Source organism: Entelurus aequoreus, linkage group LG03 (assembly GCF_033978785.1).
Source record: "Entelurus aequoreus isolate RoL-2023_Sb linkage group LG03, RoL_Eaeq_v1.1, whole genome shotgun sequence".
NCBI lineage: Eukaryota > Metazoa > Chordata > Actinopteri > Syngnathiformes > Syngnathidae > Entelurus > Entelurus aequoreus.
In genome coordinates, this window is record NC_084733.1 from 37,279,756 (window position 1) to 37,296,736 (window position 16,981).

At 40.1% G+C, this 16,981-nt stretch overlaps 1 protein-coding gene across 4 annotated transcripts in view; it reads right to left on the reverse strand.

Moving 5' to 3' along the window:
- Positions 1-16,981, reverse strand: part of rbks (ribokinase) — a 118,716-nt gene that overhangs the window by 68,079 nt on the left and 33,656 nt on the right. For all 4 annotated transcript variants that reach the window (XM_062041743.1, XM_062041740.1, XM_062041741.1 and 1 more), the window contains 3 exons: positions 16,629-16,692; positions 14,661-14,723; positions 12,893-13,057 (listed from right to left, as the gene is read on the reverse strand). In XM_062041743.1, the coding sequence (XP_061897727.1) occupies positions 12,893-13,057; positions 14,661-14,723; positions 16,629-16,692 (292 nt within the window). The remainder of the gene's footprint in view (positions 1-12,892; positions 13,058-14,660; positions 14,724-16,628; positions 16,693-16,981) is intronic.

The following is a 16,981-nucleotide window of genomic DNA, read 5'->3' on the forward strand; positions in this document are numbered from 1 at the left end:
TTGTGACCTTTTCTGTGTGTATATGTTTGAGAGCACCGTTTGTCAGGAATAATCCTTTGAACATGTTGCACATCACAGTTTGATGCAAATTTATGAGCAGCAGGCATTAATGCATCTAATATCATGATTTCTGTGTACGTGTGAGGATAAGCCCAGCTTGGCGAAGCGATTAATTCTGATACTGCTGTATACAAAATAAAGCCTCATGCAAGTATGCGAGCATGTGTATTAGTGATATGTATATTCAAGAAGGGTGATCTCAAAGTCAGTTCTGTAAAAGTGTGTGTGCGTGTGTTTGCGTGGGCATGTAAGAGAGCAGCTGCGTGGGTTTGAGCTGGGCTATGGCCACCTGGCGCTTTGAGGTAGATGTTGGGTAAAAGTGGAAATAATGTCTGCCATTTCAACACACACACTCACATTGTTAGTTTACGAGCCAACATCTTGTCACTTTATGTCACAGGAGCTTTCCCTTGATTTACAGTTGAGTTTCCAGCTCTTTCCAAGACAAGCTGAAAATATTTTTATATTGCATGCCTCTGTTAAATGATATATTAATAACTAAGTTGGTGCTTCTTTATTTCTTGCTCATTGTGAACTATGGTTCTCAGCTACTCTTGAATTTGAGCAAATATATGGATTTGTTTGACTCATAACAGACTACACTATTCTGAAATGTGTTCTCAGGTGAATATTGTATGAAAATGAGTAAACTGTTAAACTATTGGGATGTTACAGAAATAGTAAATTTGCTCTAGCCCTTTCAAAAATGTGTTTAACCCCAGTTGAGCACCTCCACCCAGCATTTTAGAGCCATTTTATGCAAATCCAACTTTTCTTACCTATTGGTACCTGTTGTTGTGTATTTGGAATCTGCATGAGTCCAGAAAATTTGAAAGCAAACCGTGGAGGCATTGTGGAGATATAAAACAATCTTGCCTTTCTTCAAACTTTCTCCGAAGGAGCCGCTTGGAATTCGCCCCATTTGTGACGTCCTACTGTTGACGTCAGTGGATTATCCATATATGGTAAAAACAGGCCACGTAAATAAGACCGCCCATAAAACGGGATAGCTTTGTGGCAACCAATCGTCTCTGCGAGTTCATCTTTGCTAAGCCTATCACCGGGCTAAGTTAATCTTTCTGTGGCTAATCATGCAAGCTTTCCAAACGAATAACAAATGTCCAGCTCCATATTTTGGCTGCCCAATCACAACCTGAATGCAAACTTTTTTGGCCCGCCCCTCTAGAGCGATCATTTGTAAATTGAGCTGTATGCACTTCTCGTTGCGGTGGGACAGGCAAAGTCCCAAACAAAATGAAAATAGCTAAAGTCGTACCAATTTATAAGATTGGAGACAAACACCAATTTTCAAATCATCAACCTGTTTCTTTACTTCCACAATTTTCTAAAATCATTGAAAGACTGTTCAATAACAGATTGGAGAGTTTCATAAACAAATATAGAATACTCGCTGAGCTATAGAGCTAATATTTCAACCTCGATGGCTTTAATCAAAATAACAGAGAAAATTACCAATGCAATAGATAATGATAAATGGGTTATACTTGTATAGCGCTTTTCTACCTTCAAGGTACTCAAAGCGCTTTGACAGTATTTCCACATTCACCCATTCACACACTGATGGCGGGAGCTGCCATGCAAGGCGCTAACCAGCACCCATCAGGAGCGAGGGTGAAGTGTCTTGCCCAAGAACATAACGGACGTGACTAGGATGGTAGAAGGTGGGGATTGAGTAACCAGTTAAAACCAACAACCCTCCGATTGCTGGCACGGCCACTCTACCAACTTCGCCACGCCTTCCCATAGATGGTAAACAATGTGCAGCAGCAGTGTTTATGAATCTAACTAAAGCATTTGACACAATTCATCACAATATTTTAATAAAAAAATTATAATGGTATGGCATCAAAGGGTTGGTCTTAAACTGGATTAGAAGCTACTTACCCAACAGGAAACAATATGTGAAACTAGGCGAACACACATTTACAACACTAAATATGTTCTGTGGCATACCACAGGGACCAATACTGGGACCAAAAATGTTCAATCTTTATATAAATGACATTTGCAAAGTTACAAAAGACTTAAAGTTAGTAATATTCACGGACGATACAACAGCGTTTTGTTCAGGAAAGAACACACAGAAGCTAATACAAATAATAACAGAAGAAATTAACAAATTAAAAATATGGTTTGACAAAAACAGACTATCCTTAAACCTCAGTAGAACTAAAAAAAATTGTATTCACTAGCTGTAGAAGGGAAAGTCAAACACAAATACAAATTGACAGAATAGAAATTGAAAGAGTAAATGAAACTAAATTTCTATAATGATTGATGATAAAATGAACTGGAAATCTCATATAAAAAATATACAACATAAGGTGGCAAGAAATTAATAAAGCAAAATATGCATTGGACCAAAAATCACACCATATTCTCTAGTGCTTGGTAGTGTTACCATTTCTGAGTTTTTGTGCAGAAATATGGGGAAATAACTGTACTTGATTCATTAACCGTGTTACAAAACATATATGGATATATATGTATATATGCATATAGAGAACATACAAACCCTTTATTTAATAAAAAAAATACTGATATTCCATGACAGTAAATTTTCAAACAGCTAAAATTATTCCCAAAGTTAACTATAATCTACAACCCAAGAATGTACAACAATTCTTCTCAACAAAAGAGAAGAAATATAACCTTAGAGAAAAATTTAATTTAAAACATTTGTATGCATGTACAACACTTAAGACCTTTAGTATATCAGCATGTGGAATTAAATTATGGAATGAATTAAGCAAAGAAATGAAACAATGTACTAATGTAATCCAATTCAAGAAACCCTTTAAACTTTAAGTGTTTACAAAGTACAAATAAGAAGAACCATGATAAACACTCTGAATTTACTGATAATCTTCTATACTGTATCTCACCATATGAAATACAACTGACTTCATTAATTATTATCTATTTATTTTTTAATGTTATTACTTATGAAGTATTATCATTATTATTATAGAGGTTTATTTGAAATAGGGACAGATACAAAAACATAGACATCTGAGACAGTTATCCAATGTATGCATAATAGTGTTTGTGCCAAAGCTAATTTACAACACTTGTCCCCAACAACAACAACAACAACACAGATCCAACATCATTAAAATAGGAAAATAAAAAATAGAATAAGGCAAAGATGAGTCGATAATAATGATAAAAGAAATAATACAGACAAAGTGCAAACTAGATAAAAGCCAATAATAATAATAACACAGACAAAGTGCAGACTAGAATCAAAAAACACAGGACGAGATGTTGAACAGTCCCTTGTGCCAAATGTGGAGAGTACTCACTCGAGATGTCCTTGTTGTTGAGAGTGGTTGACAGACAACGTAGGGGTGTGGGGGGTGGGATATGAGACTTGGTCAGGGTTAAATTCCAGGACAATTGTACAAGCGACACATCTTCAGTAGTGTGCCCTTGCATCATTGGGTGTTTCGGCCTTCAAACACTATACACCCTCCACAAAGGTGGCCCGCCGAAGGATGATCAGTCCTCAGCTTGTGTCCCGTGCTCAACTGTTCCTGAAATTCACCCTGTTATACTGCTGTTTTTGGGGCCCAACCGGGGTCCTTCCGCTTGAGCCAAATCTACTGGGTGCTTCTTTCGGCTGCCTCTGAGACTGCTCTGATGGTCCTCCGCAGAGCCTGACCGTGGCGGCCGAGTTCCCTCAGCAGTCTGATGGTAGACAACGCCACAAATCCTCTGCATCCCACTTCAACTGGTTAGACTTTGGTGTTCCAGCCACGCTGCCTCGCTTCTTCTGCTAGCTCTGAGTAGCGCAGCTTCTTACGTTCATAGGCCTCCTCCACAGAGTTCTCCCATGGGACTGTGAGCTCTATGACGTAAGCAGTTTTCACCGAAGGGGACCAGAGCACCAAGTCTGGCCTGAGGTTGGTAGAAGCAATCTCAGGTGGGAAAACCAGCTATTTGCCGATGTCTGCCAGCATCTTCTAGTCGCGGGCCCTGTATAGGTGTCCTGCTTCTGGTTTGGTGGAAAGCTGTTTGGGTGTTTTCCCGCCCTCTCGGACAAACATTGTTGTCTTCATGGGATTGGATACTCTTGGTGGCAAGGAGTTGACGGCACCACGCATGCTCTCCAGGGCTGATGCCAAGCTCTTGAGGACCTGCTTGTGTCGCCAGGTGTATCTCCCCTGCGTGAGGCTCGTCTTACATCCTGTCATGATGTGTCTGAGGGTTGCTGGAGTTGGGCAGATGGCACAGATTGGATCCTCGCCATACCACTGATGGAGATTCTTTGGTGATGGGAGCACATCATACGTTGCTCTGATGATAAAGCTGATTTTACTTGCTTCCATCTGCCATAGCTCCTTCCAGCTTATCTTTCTCCTCTCCACTCCTTCCCACTGCATCCATTTCCCCTGTTTGGCGAGAGAGACAGCCTTCGCACTCCTTAAGACCTCCTCCTGGCGACGCACTTCCTCCACCACCAGCGTCCTCCGCTCTGATGTTGTAGCATTTTCCAGGATGGTTCTCTTACAGTCAGGCCAAAGCCTCCTCTTCCCTGTTGGACCTTTCCCACGATGTCTCTGTGCCTCAGGGCTGCTGTAGCTTGTTGCACCGCATCGGATGGTGTCCACTTCCGCCCAGTTACTAGGGGCGGTGCAACAGTGCTAATGGTCTTGTCTCTGGAGTCCTTCAGTGTCATCTGGAGTCTAACTTTAGAACACTTGTATTCCTCAGTTAGACTAGTGAGAGGTAGCTCCAGGATCCCTTTGCCGTAGAGGCCGATGTTACTTAGACATTGTGGAATGCCAAGCCACTTTTTTGCATATGAAGTGATGGTTCGCTCCATCTTCTCCACAGTGGTTACTGGAACTTCATACAAAGTGAGTGGCCACATTGTCCGGGGGAGGAGTCGAAATTGTAGGCACCAAAGCTTCAGTTTCCCTGGCAATAGAGTCTTGTCTATGTTATCCAGGCTCTTCGCGATCTCTTGCCTTAGTTGTTCTATTTGTTGTTTGTCCTTGAGGCTTGCATTGTACCATGTGCCCAGGCTTTTGACAGGCTGCTCAGACACCGTTGGAATTGGGTCTTCGCCGATGTAGAACCTTGTATCTCTCAGCACCCCCTTGATTATGGAGATGCTTCGAGATTTACTAGGCTTGAATTAGATAAAAACCAATTAGTAAAAATGAGTAAAAACTAAACATGGGAACACGATTGTTGCTCAACTAGCCATAATTTTGTTTTTTTTTTGAAAGTGACAAGTGCAGGTATACTTTTCAAAGTGTCAGGTAGAGAGTTTCATAGTTGTGGTCCTTTTATTGAAAAGGCAGTCCGGGCAAAAGATGTCCTACCAAATGGAATGCAACAGTTGCCTTTTGACATTGCTCGGGTGGTAGATCTGGTACCACTTTGCAGTCTTGTAATTGCCTTGCAGAGCAATTGGGAGCAGAGTTATCCAAGCATTTACAAACCAGTTTGACTGTGTGTAACAAAATAAAATTGGTAAAACTTAAAATATTGTATTTGGTTAAAATTTGGCAACGATGATATCGTATACTCTTCTTGTCTAGGACTTTCAATGCGCGGTTATAAAGACACTCAATGGTCTTGATTGATGACTGGTGTGCCTGGGACCATGTAGTTAATCCATAAGATATGTGTGAAAGAATCATTGAATTCATAAAAGTAAAAGCACAGCTGAGAGTTAAGCAGTTTCTTATAATCTTAAAACAGCCTAGGTTTGCCTTCAGGGTTTTACACATTTTCTTAATGTGACTTTTAAAATTCAGCTGATAGTCTATGATTATGCCCAAATATTTGACTTCAGGTACTTGTTCAATGAGCTCCTCATTAATTTTTATATTCAGGTTTGTTTGAGGTAGCTTTTTTATGGAGAAGCAGACAGAGTTAGTATTTTTAGTGTTTAGGGTTAAACAGGATGATGCCAGCCAATATCTTATTTTGTCTAATTTAGCATTTAACTTCTCAGCAACTAGAGTACAGGTCTTACCTGATGTATATACGACTGTGTCATCCGCATACATCTGTAAATCTATATCTCTGCATACATCTGGTAGGTCATTGATGTATAGACTGAATAGTATCGGTCCCAAGACACTACCCTGAGGTATCCCTGTTTCAATTTTGCGGAAGGAAGATCTCACTATTAATGGTGACACATTGTTCACTGCCCTTTAGATACGACTCAAACCAGGACAGTGACTGTTTGGATAAGTTGAATTTAGTTAGTTTTGAAATTAAAATGTCGTGATTGACTGTATAAAATGCTTTTTTTAAGTCTAGAAATACTGTACTGACCACCTGTCCTTTGTCAAGGGAATGTTTGATCTTTTCAGTTAAAAAACAAGTGGCAGATTCTGTAGAATGGTTACGTCTGAATCCAAATTGCAGGGGATTCAAATAGTGATTTGTCTCAAGGTGGTGCATTAGTTGTTCCGAAACAATCTTCTCCAGGACTTTAGATAAAACTGGAAGAAGGCTGATAGGTCTATAGTTAGATGTAATTCCAGCATCACCAGATTTTAAAAGTGGTATTACCTGTGCAGTTTTCCATCCATCTGGGAATTGCCCTGTTTTAATGGAAATATTAATAAGACGGGTAAGAGGCTGTATAAGGATGCCGCTATATTTTTTAAGAAAAGCTGTGTCTAGGTTATAAATATCCTTTGAGTATGTGGTGTTTAGGTCATGTATGGCATTTAGGACAGTTGTCTGACTAACCTCCTTGAGCTGAAATGAGCTGTCTCATTAGTCATACAAGAGAAACCAGAGGAAAGGTTTTTGACAGATTATATAAAGAATTTATTGAACTAATTTGAGACTTGTGTACAATCAGTAATGATTTTGTCTCCTACTTTAAGTTTATATTGGGTTTGGGTGGTGTTACCCTCTGGGTTTAATAGGCTATGTAGTAGTTTCCTGATCATTTTGCCATTTCCTTTGGCCTCTAATAGCATGTGGATGTAATAGTTTGATTGGGAGATTCTGAGCTGTTTAACTACTTGATTACGCAAGCCTTTAAATATTTTCAAATCGGTGTCACTATGAGTTTTGATAAAAGTTTTTAAGGCATAATCTCTGTTTTTCATTAATTTCCGGATATCATCATTAATCCATGGTAACTGAAATTTTCTGTGGGATTTTTTTCGTTTTCTAATAAATGTATCAATAATGCATGCAATAGTAGACATTAGCTGATTACAACAGGCATGTACTTGTGAATACATTGAGAACAGGAAGTCATTTTTTTTTATATGTAAAGGAAAAGGGGTAGGATTAATAAATAACCTCTGCTTCTTCCTACTCCTTATCGAGCATGTTGAAAAGAGAAACTGGAAATAGTGATGTACCATGTTGTATGCATGGTTGTTCGGAATAAACTCAAACTCAACTCAACTCAAACTCAAAAACGATGTAGGCTTTAGGCCTAATAGTAATTTCACTATTAATAATTTTTTAAGTTATTATGTCGTGATCCGAAACAATATTGCCAATGCATAGTTTTGTATAATTATACATATGGATAAAAACCCTTTTTTTGGATGTATTGTCTGGTTTTTAGTAGGCGCATGAGCACTGTCCGTTGCTCTATCCGACATCTTTGCACAAGAAACATTTTTATCATTGTTGCTTGTTTTCGACTTAACTATTTTGTTTAATATTTATGAGTCAAATTCAGTTAAAACTACTTTTGTATCAAACATGCTTGTGCTGTGTATCCTAACTGATTTTATTGAAAAAATTAGGACTGAAGTCATGAAAATCGATTATTTTCTTAGCCCTTCCACAAATCAGTCAGGCCCCTCCTTAGCCCCGGGAGACAAAAAAATCCTGCAGCCTTCCCTGTTGAGAGGTGACCAAATAAAAACACAATGTATTATGTTTAACCACTGAAAAAATAAATTGAGCTACTTTAAGCAGATGGCTGCACAACATGTTTAAGTGAAGTAATAGTTGTAGATACCTTGTTGATTTTTGTGACTACAGTTCTGTTATTTCTTTAAAATCATGTAGGGAACCAAAAACGATGTAAAAAAAAAAATCTGCTATCTGTTCCTGTATCTGCCATCTGTGCCGTGATCACAGTGTTTGCGTCAAGCGTGATATTTCCAGTGCTGATGGCAAATAAATGGGCCGGCCTGGTGCTCATAAAGTAAACATGCAATAAGCGTCTAAGAGACTGCTATAGATGGCAGCTAATGAAACATGCAGGAAATTCAAAAAATCTGCATACTTCACATTGATGTCAGTCTCATGTTGCGCTCATCTGTTGTGCAAGCGTCACAGAAACCAATGGATGCATGTAAACAGCTGCTGGCACAGATGTTGCAATATTGGATACGCACAAATTGAGTCATGTCTGGTCGGAAAGTGTGTGTGTCTTGACCGGCTTATCTGCATGGGTCAAGGACTAACGGAAGTGCTGGACAAATAATGGCAAGAAAAATACTTATAGAGTAAAACAAAGACACAGCTACTTGTTGCTCATTTAAAGAGGTCTTGTTATGATTTTTTTTTCTAAATTTGGTAATGGTGTTTTTTTTGGTCAAAATTGTGCATAGATTATGGTTTATAGAGCGTTTTCCAGCCGCCTTCTGACCGTCTCTTTAGGATGCGCCGTTTTGTGGGCGGTCTTATTTACATGCCTCCACTTTGTCTGCGTCTTCACTCCGTCATTAATGTTGTAGTTGTTAGCGCTTCCATAGCGACTCTACTGATAATAGGTTCAAACTATATGACACTTTGCATTAGAAGTGGCAACTGCGGAGAATGCATGCACGTACGAGACAGTCTGCCCCACAACAAGAGGATAATAAAAAAGAAGGAACTTATTGACTAAAGTGTCAGACTACAATGGCAAACTCGCGCAAAGCACTTTGGTGTGAAAAACCTCACAGGACATAGCAAATTCGAAACGGCTTGTTTAGGGTTAGTATGAAGGAAGGCAAGATTGTTTTATAAATATCTCTACAATGTATCCACTGTTTGATTTCAAATTTTTTGGATTTATGTAAATCCCAGATGCACAAAAACAGGTAGCAATAGGTAAGAAAAGTTGGCTTTGCATTATAGGTCCCCTTTAAAAACACAGTGAATGGAAATCCAGAGCGGTATAAGAAATTGATACACAAACACACACACATGCACTCGCATATACATACACCTATACACACACACACACACACACACACACACACACACACACACACACACACACACACACACACACACACACACACACACACACACACACACACACACACACACACACACACACACACACACACACACACACGAGTCATCACCACATGTGAGAGGGTTTTAAGTGGCTCTAATTACATATATTGGTCAGAAATACAAGCTTGGCCTTACTCTGAGGAAAGATTTCCATAGTTCCTAATATCATACCTTCACCATACTAATACTGTATTAATTGCAGATCTGTTAATAAAGTCCATAGACATGTGAAAACTGGCATCTACAGACGACTAACATTGGTGTAATATGAGCGCTCAACCCAACGTCATCCCTGCCAAACCCATTAACACCTATTCTTTCCAGAGAATTCCATTTACGCAATGCCTTGGTGCCACAACGTCGAGGTGGCATCCTTCGCTCTCATCGTCTCTGTCCTGCCACATGGTCCGTCTAATCTTGTGGCATGTTAAAGGAGGGGGATGATGGCATTCGCGGAGGCCATCTGGGCATCCCATCTGCAACACAGTTATGGCTGCAACTCCTTTTGTTCTGGCAGCATGCCGCGATTGATTACCAGTAGAATACCCTGATAAGAGGCTCCCCAGACGGATTAATGACGCTGAGGGCTTCTAATAATAGGACGCTATTAAAGATGACAAATTCTGTAACCTGGTCACCACAAGAAGAAGGAAGGACGAAATGTGGGTCTAATTTTACTGACGACAACAAGAGCCCGGTGAGACTGACGTGTGCAATTGTACATGTCGAGAATGGCTGAAAACACATTAGAGCACATTTACATGTTCATTTGTCCACTCAGTCGTCACATTGATATAAAACAGATTGGCAAATAAGTAGAGGAGTAAATGGGGGGACATAATTACCTTAATAGGACAAAAGGTACCAACCACTAAAACTGTTTCCTGACAGGCAGTATCGTTAATGTATACATACACTAAATGTAATGTATTATTAATTTAGTATTAATTACACATTTAAGATTACTTAAGTTAAAAATACTTTTGTTTTTGCTCCCTATACTATTTACACAAAAGACCTATTCCTCTCAAATATTGTTCACAAATCTGTCTAAATCTGTGCTAGTGAGCACTTCTTATTTGCCAAGATAATCTATCCCACCTCGCAGGTGTGACATATCAAGATAATGATTAAACAGCGTGATTATTGCACTGGTGTACCTTAGGCTGCCCACAACAAAAGGCCACGCTGAAATGTGCAGTGCTTCATTGGGTGTTTGGGGGGGTCAGAAAAGCAGTCAGTATCTGTGTGACCACCATTTGCCTCACGCAGTGCAACACATCTCCTTTGCACAGAGTTGATCAGGTTATTGATTGTGGCCTGTGGAATGTTGGTCCACTCCTCTTCAACGGCTGTGTGAAGTTGCTGGATATTGGCAGGAACTGTAATACGGTGATTCCCAGCATCCCAAACATTCTCAATGGGTGACATGTCCGGTGAGTATGCTGGCCATGCAAGAACTAGGATGTTTTCAGCTTCCAGGAAATGTGTACAGATTCTCGCAACATGGGGCCATACATTGTCATGCTGCAACATGAGGTGATGGTCTCCAGTGAATGGCTCAACAATGGGCTTCAGGATCTCAACACGGTATCTCTGTGCATTGAAAAATCCCATCAATAAAATGCACTTGCGTTCGTTATCCATAACATATGCCTGCCCATACCATAACCCCAACTTCACTTTGGGCCACTCGATTCACAACAATGACATCAGTAAACCGTTCTCCCACATGACGCTGTCTGCCATCTGCCCAGAACAGTAAAGACCAGGATTCCTCCTTTAAGAGAACACATCTCCAACGTGCCACACGCCATCGAATGTGAGCATTTGCCCACTTAAGTCAGTTACGATGACGAACTGCAGTCAGGTCGAGACCCTGATGAGGACGATGAGCATGCAGATGAGCTTCCCTGAGATGGTTTCTCACAGTTTGTGAAGAAATTATTTGGTTTTGCAAACCACTTGTTGCAGCAGCTGTCAGGATGGCTGGTCTCAGACGATAATGGAGGTGCACTTCCCGGATGTGGAGGTCCTGGGCTGGTGTGGTTACACGTGGTCTGCGGTTGTGAGGCCGGTTGAATGTACTGCCAAATTCTCTGAAACACCTTTGGAGACGACTTTTGGAAGATAAATTAACATTCAATTTAAGGACAACAGCTCTGGTCAACATTCCAGCAGTCAGCATGCCAACTGCACGCTCCCTCAAAACTTGCAACATCTGTGGCATTGTGCTGTGTGATAAAACTGCACATTTCAGTGGCCTTTAAATGTGGGCAGCCTAAGGCACACTTGTGCAATAATCATTATTCAAGAAATGCTCACTAACAGAGTTTTAGACAGTTTTGTGAACAATATTTAAGAGGAATAGTTATTTTGTTTATATAGTAAAAGTTTTAGATCTTTGAGTCCAACTCATGAAAAATGGGAGCAAAAACAAAGTGTTGCATTTATATTTTTGTTCAGTGGTAATACCACTTCATAATTAGCTTTCTCTATTGAAATGCAACTTCAGTGGTGCCTCAGCTTAGAATGCCCTAACTTAAGAATCAGAATCAGAATCAGAGTGTTTTAAGATAAGAGCTTGGGTAATTGTTATAATTTAAGTTGCAAACAATTTGTCAATTTGAGTTACAAACTTCCCCACAATTAGTTGGCGTAGCAAATGTCACAGGAAACCCCATTAGATCCACCTAAAACATCCTGTCTTATTTGCTGGCATTAGCTTATAGCTAGAGATCAACATAACTTTGTTTTCCAACTATGGGAAGGAAGTGAGTATAAAGGAAAGTTCCTAAAAGAAGAAGCGGATGATATTCATTGAAATCATCAAAAACATCTGCGTGTCGCAAACTTGGCAAAGCAATTGGAGCGTACCACTACTAGTCTGCACTATACTGGAGGACAATGAGTCTAACGCCAGCCAAGAATGTTAAAATAATATCTAATAACATCCATGAAAATATGGAAAAGCTGCTGATGGTGTATGACAGAGAAGCATCTGAAATGAGTTCACTCTCCAAGGTACATTACATTACTTCATAAAACTAGTGCAGTAATTAGTGTTTATGCAATATTTCTTGTCTAAAGGTTTTTCTTTTTAAAAGGCATGCTACATGTTTGAATTATGCTGTTTTGGGGGTGGAGGGTAAACACCAACTGAATTCATTTCAATGGGAGACGTTGATTTGAGATACAAGTGTTTTGTTAAGAGCTCCATAGAACTAATGTAAGTCGAAATACTACTGTATATGCATCTTTGAACACTCTTATCAAATTAGCGTCAATCTTTTTTTTTTCAACCAACCCACTGAAATCTAAGTGTGAAGCACCATTGAGGAACTGTTATAACTACATGTTAGGGTTAGGAATAGGAAAATCAGATCACAAATAATTAAGAATCAGTGTGTACAGGTCCATTTAAGTGTATTTAGGCCACAAGGCAACAGTGTCTTTAAATGAGATACAATGTTTGAGTTAATCTCATACATGACAGGAGTGTTTTAGTACCACATCCGGATCTCCATTGTTTTTCTCAGTGTAAAAGAGGCTATAGTGTACGTCCACTGACCTTTGTTCTCTTGAGCCATGCGCAAGGCCTGCAAAGATGTTTGGGGGGAGATCTCTAACTGGCAAACCAGTACTTTTGTACAACTGACAGCTGGAAGAGCCTCCTGCAGCTCCTCCATACTTAGCAGTATGTTGGCACCGGCCACAATCACAATGGCATTCTGACCTGTTTGTGGACAACCACAGGGATCATGAAAATGACAGTTAGCCACCTAAATCTTCAGTGTAAGTGATGACTGTAATTTAATCAGATGGCTTAGAAGCATTGATATATTAAAAACTACATTTAGTGTGTACTCAACAGTTGGCCATTTGTGCCATGCTGGACTAAGGTGCCATACCCCTCATATTGCTCTAATTTCCTATATTAATGCAATTATTCTGTCTTTGTGACTTATTTGGAGTCCTATTTGGTGTATTTTTGTGCAAGTTGGCTGTCATTAGTTATTTGCAAAAGGTGCGATTGCATTAATTAAATAAATCATACAGAGTGAGCGAGCTTGCTGTGGGTTTGCATTTTTGATCATCTTGAGTGTTTACTTTTATTTATGAATTGTGTTGGTTATCATTAAGAAATGTAAAGAGCAACTGATGTGCCAATGCATGGAATTGTGCCGAACTCTAGCCTACCTTTTCCAGTTGTGGCAAAGGAGGAACTGTGCTATGCCTGGGCACGGATCAGTTCCCTCACCCTAGCCAAACATGCAAGACTTTAGATGTGAAGTGGGCCCACATGGTACGATTGGCCTTGTGTGAGTATGCCTTTAACCTCAAACAGGATGTTCATTAACTGTTTAAAGGTTTAAGACCAAATCCCTAAAAAGTAACTCTGGATTAAAATAAGTTTTTTGTGTAGTAATCTGTCAGATACTCACACTGTCATAACCTCCTGATGACAATGGCAAGAAGGTGTTGTCTTTAAATGTGGCAAGAGAGTTGAACAGTACAAGCAAAACGTGGACCAGAACTTTGGACCAAATAAGACTGACTGAAGGTGCAATGGACAGGAAAATCACTGCAGCCTCTTCTCATCCGAGCTGGCTTCATCAGTTCATGCTCACAGACTAAGATAGAGCAGCGCTAGCCTGAAGGCTTGGTGCAGGATCCAAAGTATTTGTCCTCTACAAGAAGGGACATTCCTAGACAAAGAGGGTTCCACATTATGTGGTGCAAAACGACAGATACAATAAAGTGAGACCTCTGCCAGCACAACAGTCACGAGAAATGCTAAAGCGGGTGACTCCATCCTAACGGACTCACTTTATTGTATCTTCTTAACAACTGTGATTTTGTACCACAATGGAGCGAAACCATTTTTGTCTGGGCACCTCCCCTGTTGTAGAGCATAAATACTTTGGATGCTGCACCAGGCCCTCAAACTAGAGCTGTCCTATCTAAATCTGTGAGCATGGCGTGGGTAAGAAGCACAACGTCCCACTTAACCTTTTTGTGCAAATACCCTCTGGATCTTTCCAAAAAATGTAAATCCCTGTTTTACTGCGCCCAACCTCTGCAGTTATTACGTGTCGCAAAAGGCCTTATTTGCTTAATTGGACAATTCTACCACGTTCAAATACAGAAAGCCTTCTTTGCCTTTGCAATCAAGTCGATCATGGCGGTGTGAATGTGTGAGAGAAAATCATATGACAGCCACCTTTTAGCACGGATTGCAAGCAAGATTGCACTTTAAGTACACATGCAATCTGAATGACTCACAGAGCTACTAGGTTCTCAATTGAGGGGTATAGACTAGATTCAAAAGTCTGTACCTGCATCGTTGACAATAATGGAGGCAACTCCTGTGGCTGCATCAGGGGTCTGTTCAACAAAGCCTGAAAAAGCAAGACAAGAGAAGATCAAGGTTTACCCTACATGTAATTGATCGTGGCACAGAGCCACGTCAATATGAAAGCCGCCACACCTTGAAAATGACACCTTAAAAATCATTATTTTACATTAAATAAATTGAATTACTACATTACATGAATGGATATCAATAGCTTATTATTTCCAAACTTTTGACTTGTGATGCATTGAAAATTCAGCCACCGAAAAACTTTGATCAACAGTAAGCAAGACGCACGTGACTGTCTGAAGACTCAGGTCCTTCAACTACGGCACGCACACAGCCCCACTTTGCACTCCAGCCAGACCAATACTTGTCCTGACTTGTTGACTTCCAGTACCCGCCTTGTTCTATCTGACATGCCAGAGGCTGTTTACCTTGGGGACCTGCTGGGAATATGAGTATACTGCAGTGGCGACTGCAAGACAGCTTCCCCTAAAATATCTCCCCCAAAAAGTGGTCAAATATGTACTTTTGTGTTGATGATTGGATGATCTGTCTGAGGTTGAATACCTTTTTGGTTGACAGCAAAATGAGCAAATAAGCAATCTGGAAATATAAAACACTGCCATAGCATTTTTTCGATTTTCATTCCGTTGTTCTTGTTGATATGGAGAATTTTATAATCTTTTAAGTGACATTTTCTCAGCAACATCAAAAGCAAATTATGTGATGATGTCATATTGACCACGCCCTGAGCTATGCCCCAACCACCACAAGTATATTGGCAAGCTAGGGTAAACTCTGTAAGATAATCATTCATAATTTTCATGGCAGGTTTATTTTAACAGATGAAGACTGAATATCAACAAAATATCAAGGAAAACAACAACGTTTAAAATTCATTCACATTTGATTGAGTCAAGTAAGTACTTGAACCCCTACCAACCTGTGAGAAATCTGACCTCACAGATGAGGCATTGCCCATGCATTAAAGTAGGGAAATAAGTATTTATGTATTTATTTAAGTAAAATGTGGCTCAGTCCTTGGTGGAAAAACTCTTGTTGGAAAACATAGAGGTGAGACATTTCTTGTAGTTGGTCACCAGGGTTACACACACCTTGGGAGGGATTCTGGTCCACTCCTCTTCACAGATACTCACCACATCCCAAAGGTTTTCAGGCTGTTGCTTGGCAACTCAAAGTTTGAGCTCTCGCCACTGATTTTCTATGGGATTAAAGTCCAGAGACTGGCAAAGCCACTCCAGGTATCTTAATGTGCTTCTTCTTTAGCCACTCCTTTGTTGCCAAGACCTCATGTTTTTCTTGGTGATTGGGGTCCTGGCCCCATTTAGATCATTAACTGGCTACCTTTGTGTAATTCTGGGCTGATCATTCACTGTTTTATAATTATTTTATAAACCCTCAAGATGAGATTTTGCGTTGTGCTCCAAAGCGAAGGCAATTTTATTATCTTGTATGTCTTCCATTTTTGAATTGTCGAGCCAACAGTGGTCTCTTTCCCACTAAACTTCTTGCTTGGAGCAGGATTTCAAGGATTTGTGTGAACACAACAAAACCGGTCTACCAAGGTCAGAATTCTTATTTGCTGGTAGAAGGGGCGTAACGCTACTGGATCCTCAAGGTTCAGTATGTACCTTGGTATTAAGGCCACAGTTTGGTACAGTAAGAGAACAAAATGCAAAACAAAACTGCTTAAATTTTGTGTTCATCCATCCATCCATCCATTTCTTACCGCATCAGTAGGCTTACAGGGCATTCGGTTCGGTACAGCATCAATTTGATACGAATACAAAACAAATACAAAACACATGTACTTGTCACACATGCTTGTGTGAAATTGAACATTAATCTAACTAAAAAGTGTACCCTCTCATGTTACCCTGGAAAAACAAATTTGGCATCTGATGGTATAAAAACCCTTTCTTACCAGTGTGCACGCTATTGTCCTTGAAATTCTGGATATAATTGTCTCCAAAGAAGTCTTTCCCAACCTAGAATAGACAGAAGACAAAACGATTACAAAAAGGAAGGTGTCAAGCGGGGTCAGACTTGGTTAGCGGCAACGTTTGAAAAGTGTACACCTAAACCTCAGTTGGGTTGGATTTTCGTGTGCCCTGCCAGCTTACTGGCATGGTGCCGCCGCCGAAAATGAGCAAAAACGAAAACACAAAAGCCAACAAAAGCACACACGCCCAAACACACGACCAGCTGCGCCAAGCCTTGAAGACACGATTACCCCGCCTTACGCCTCTTCATGCCCACCTCGCTTCATTTTCTTTT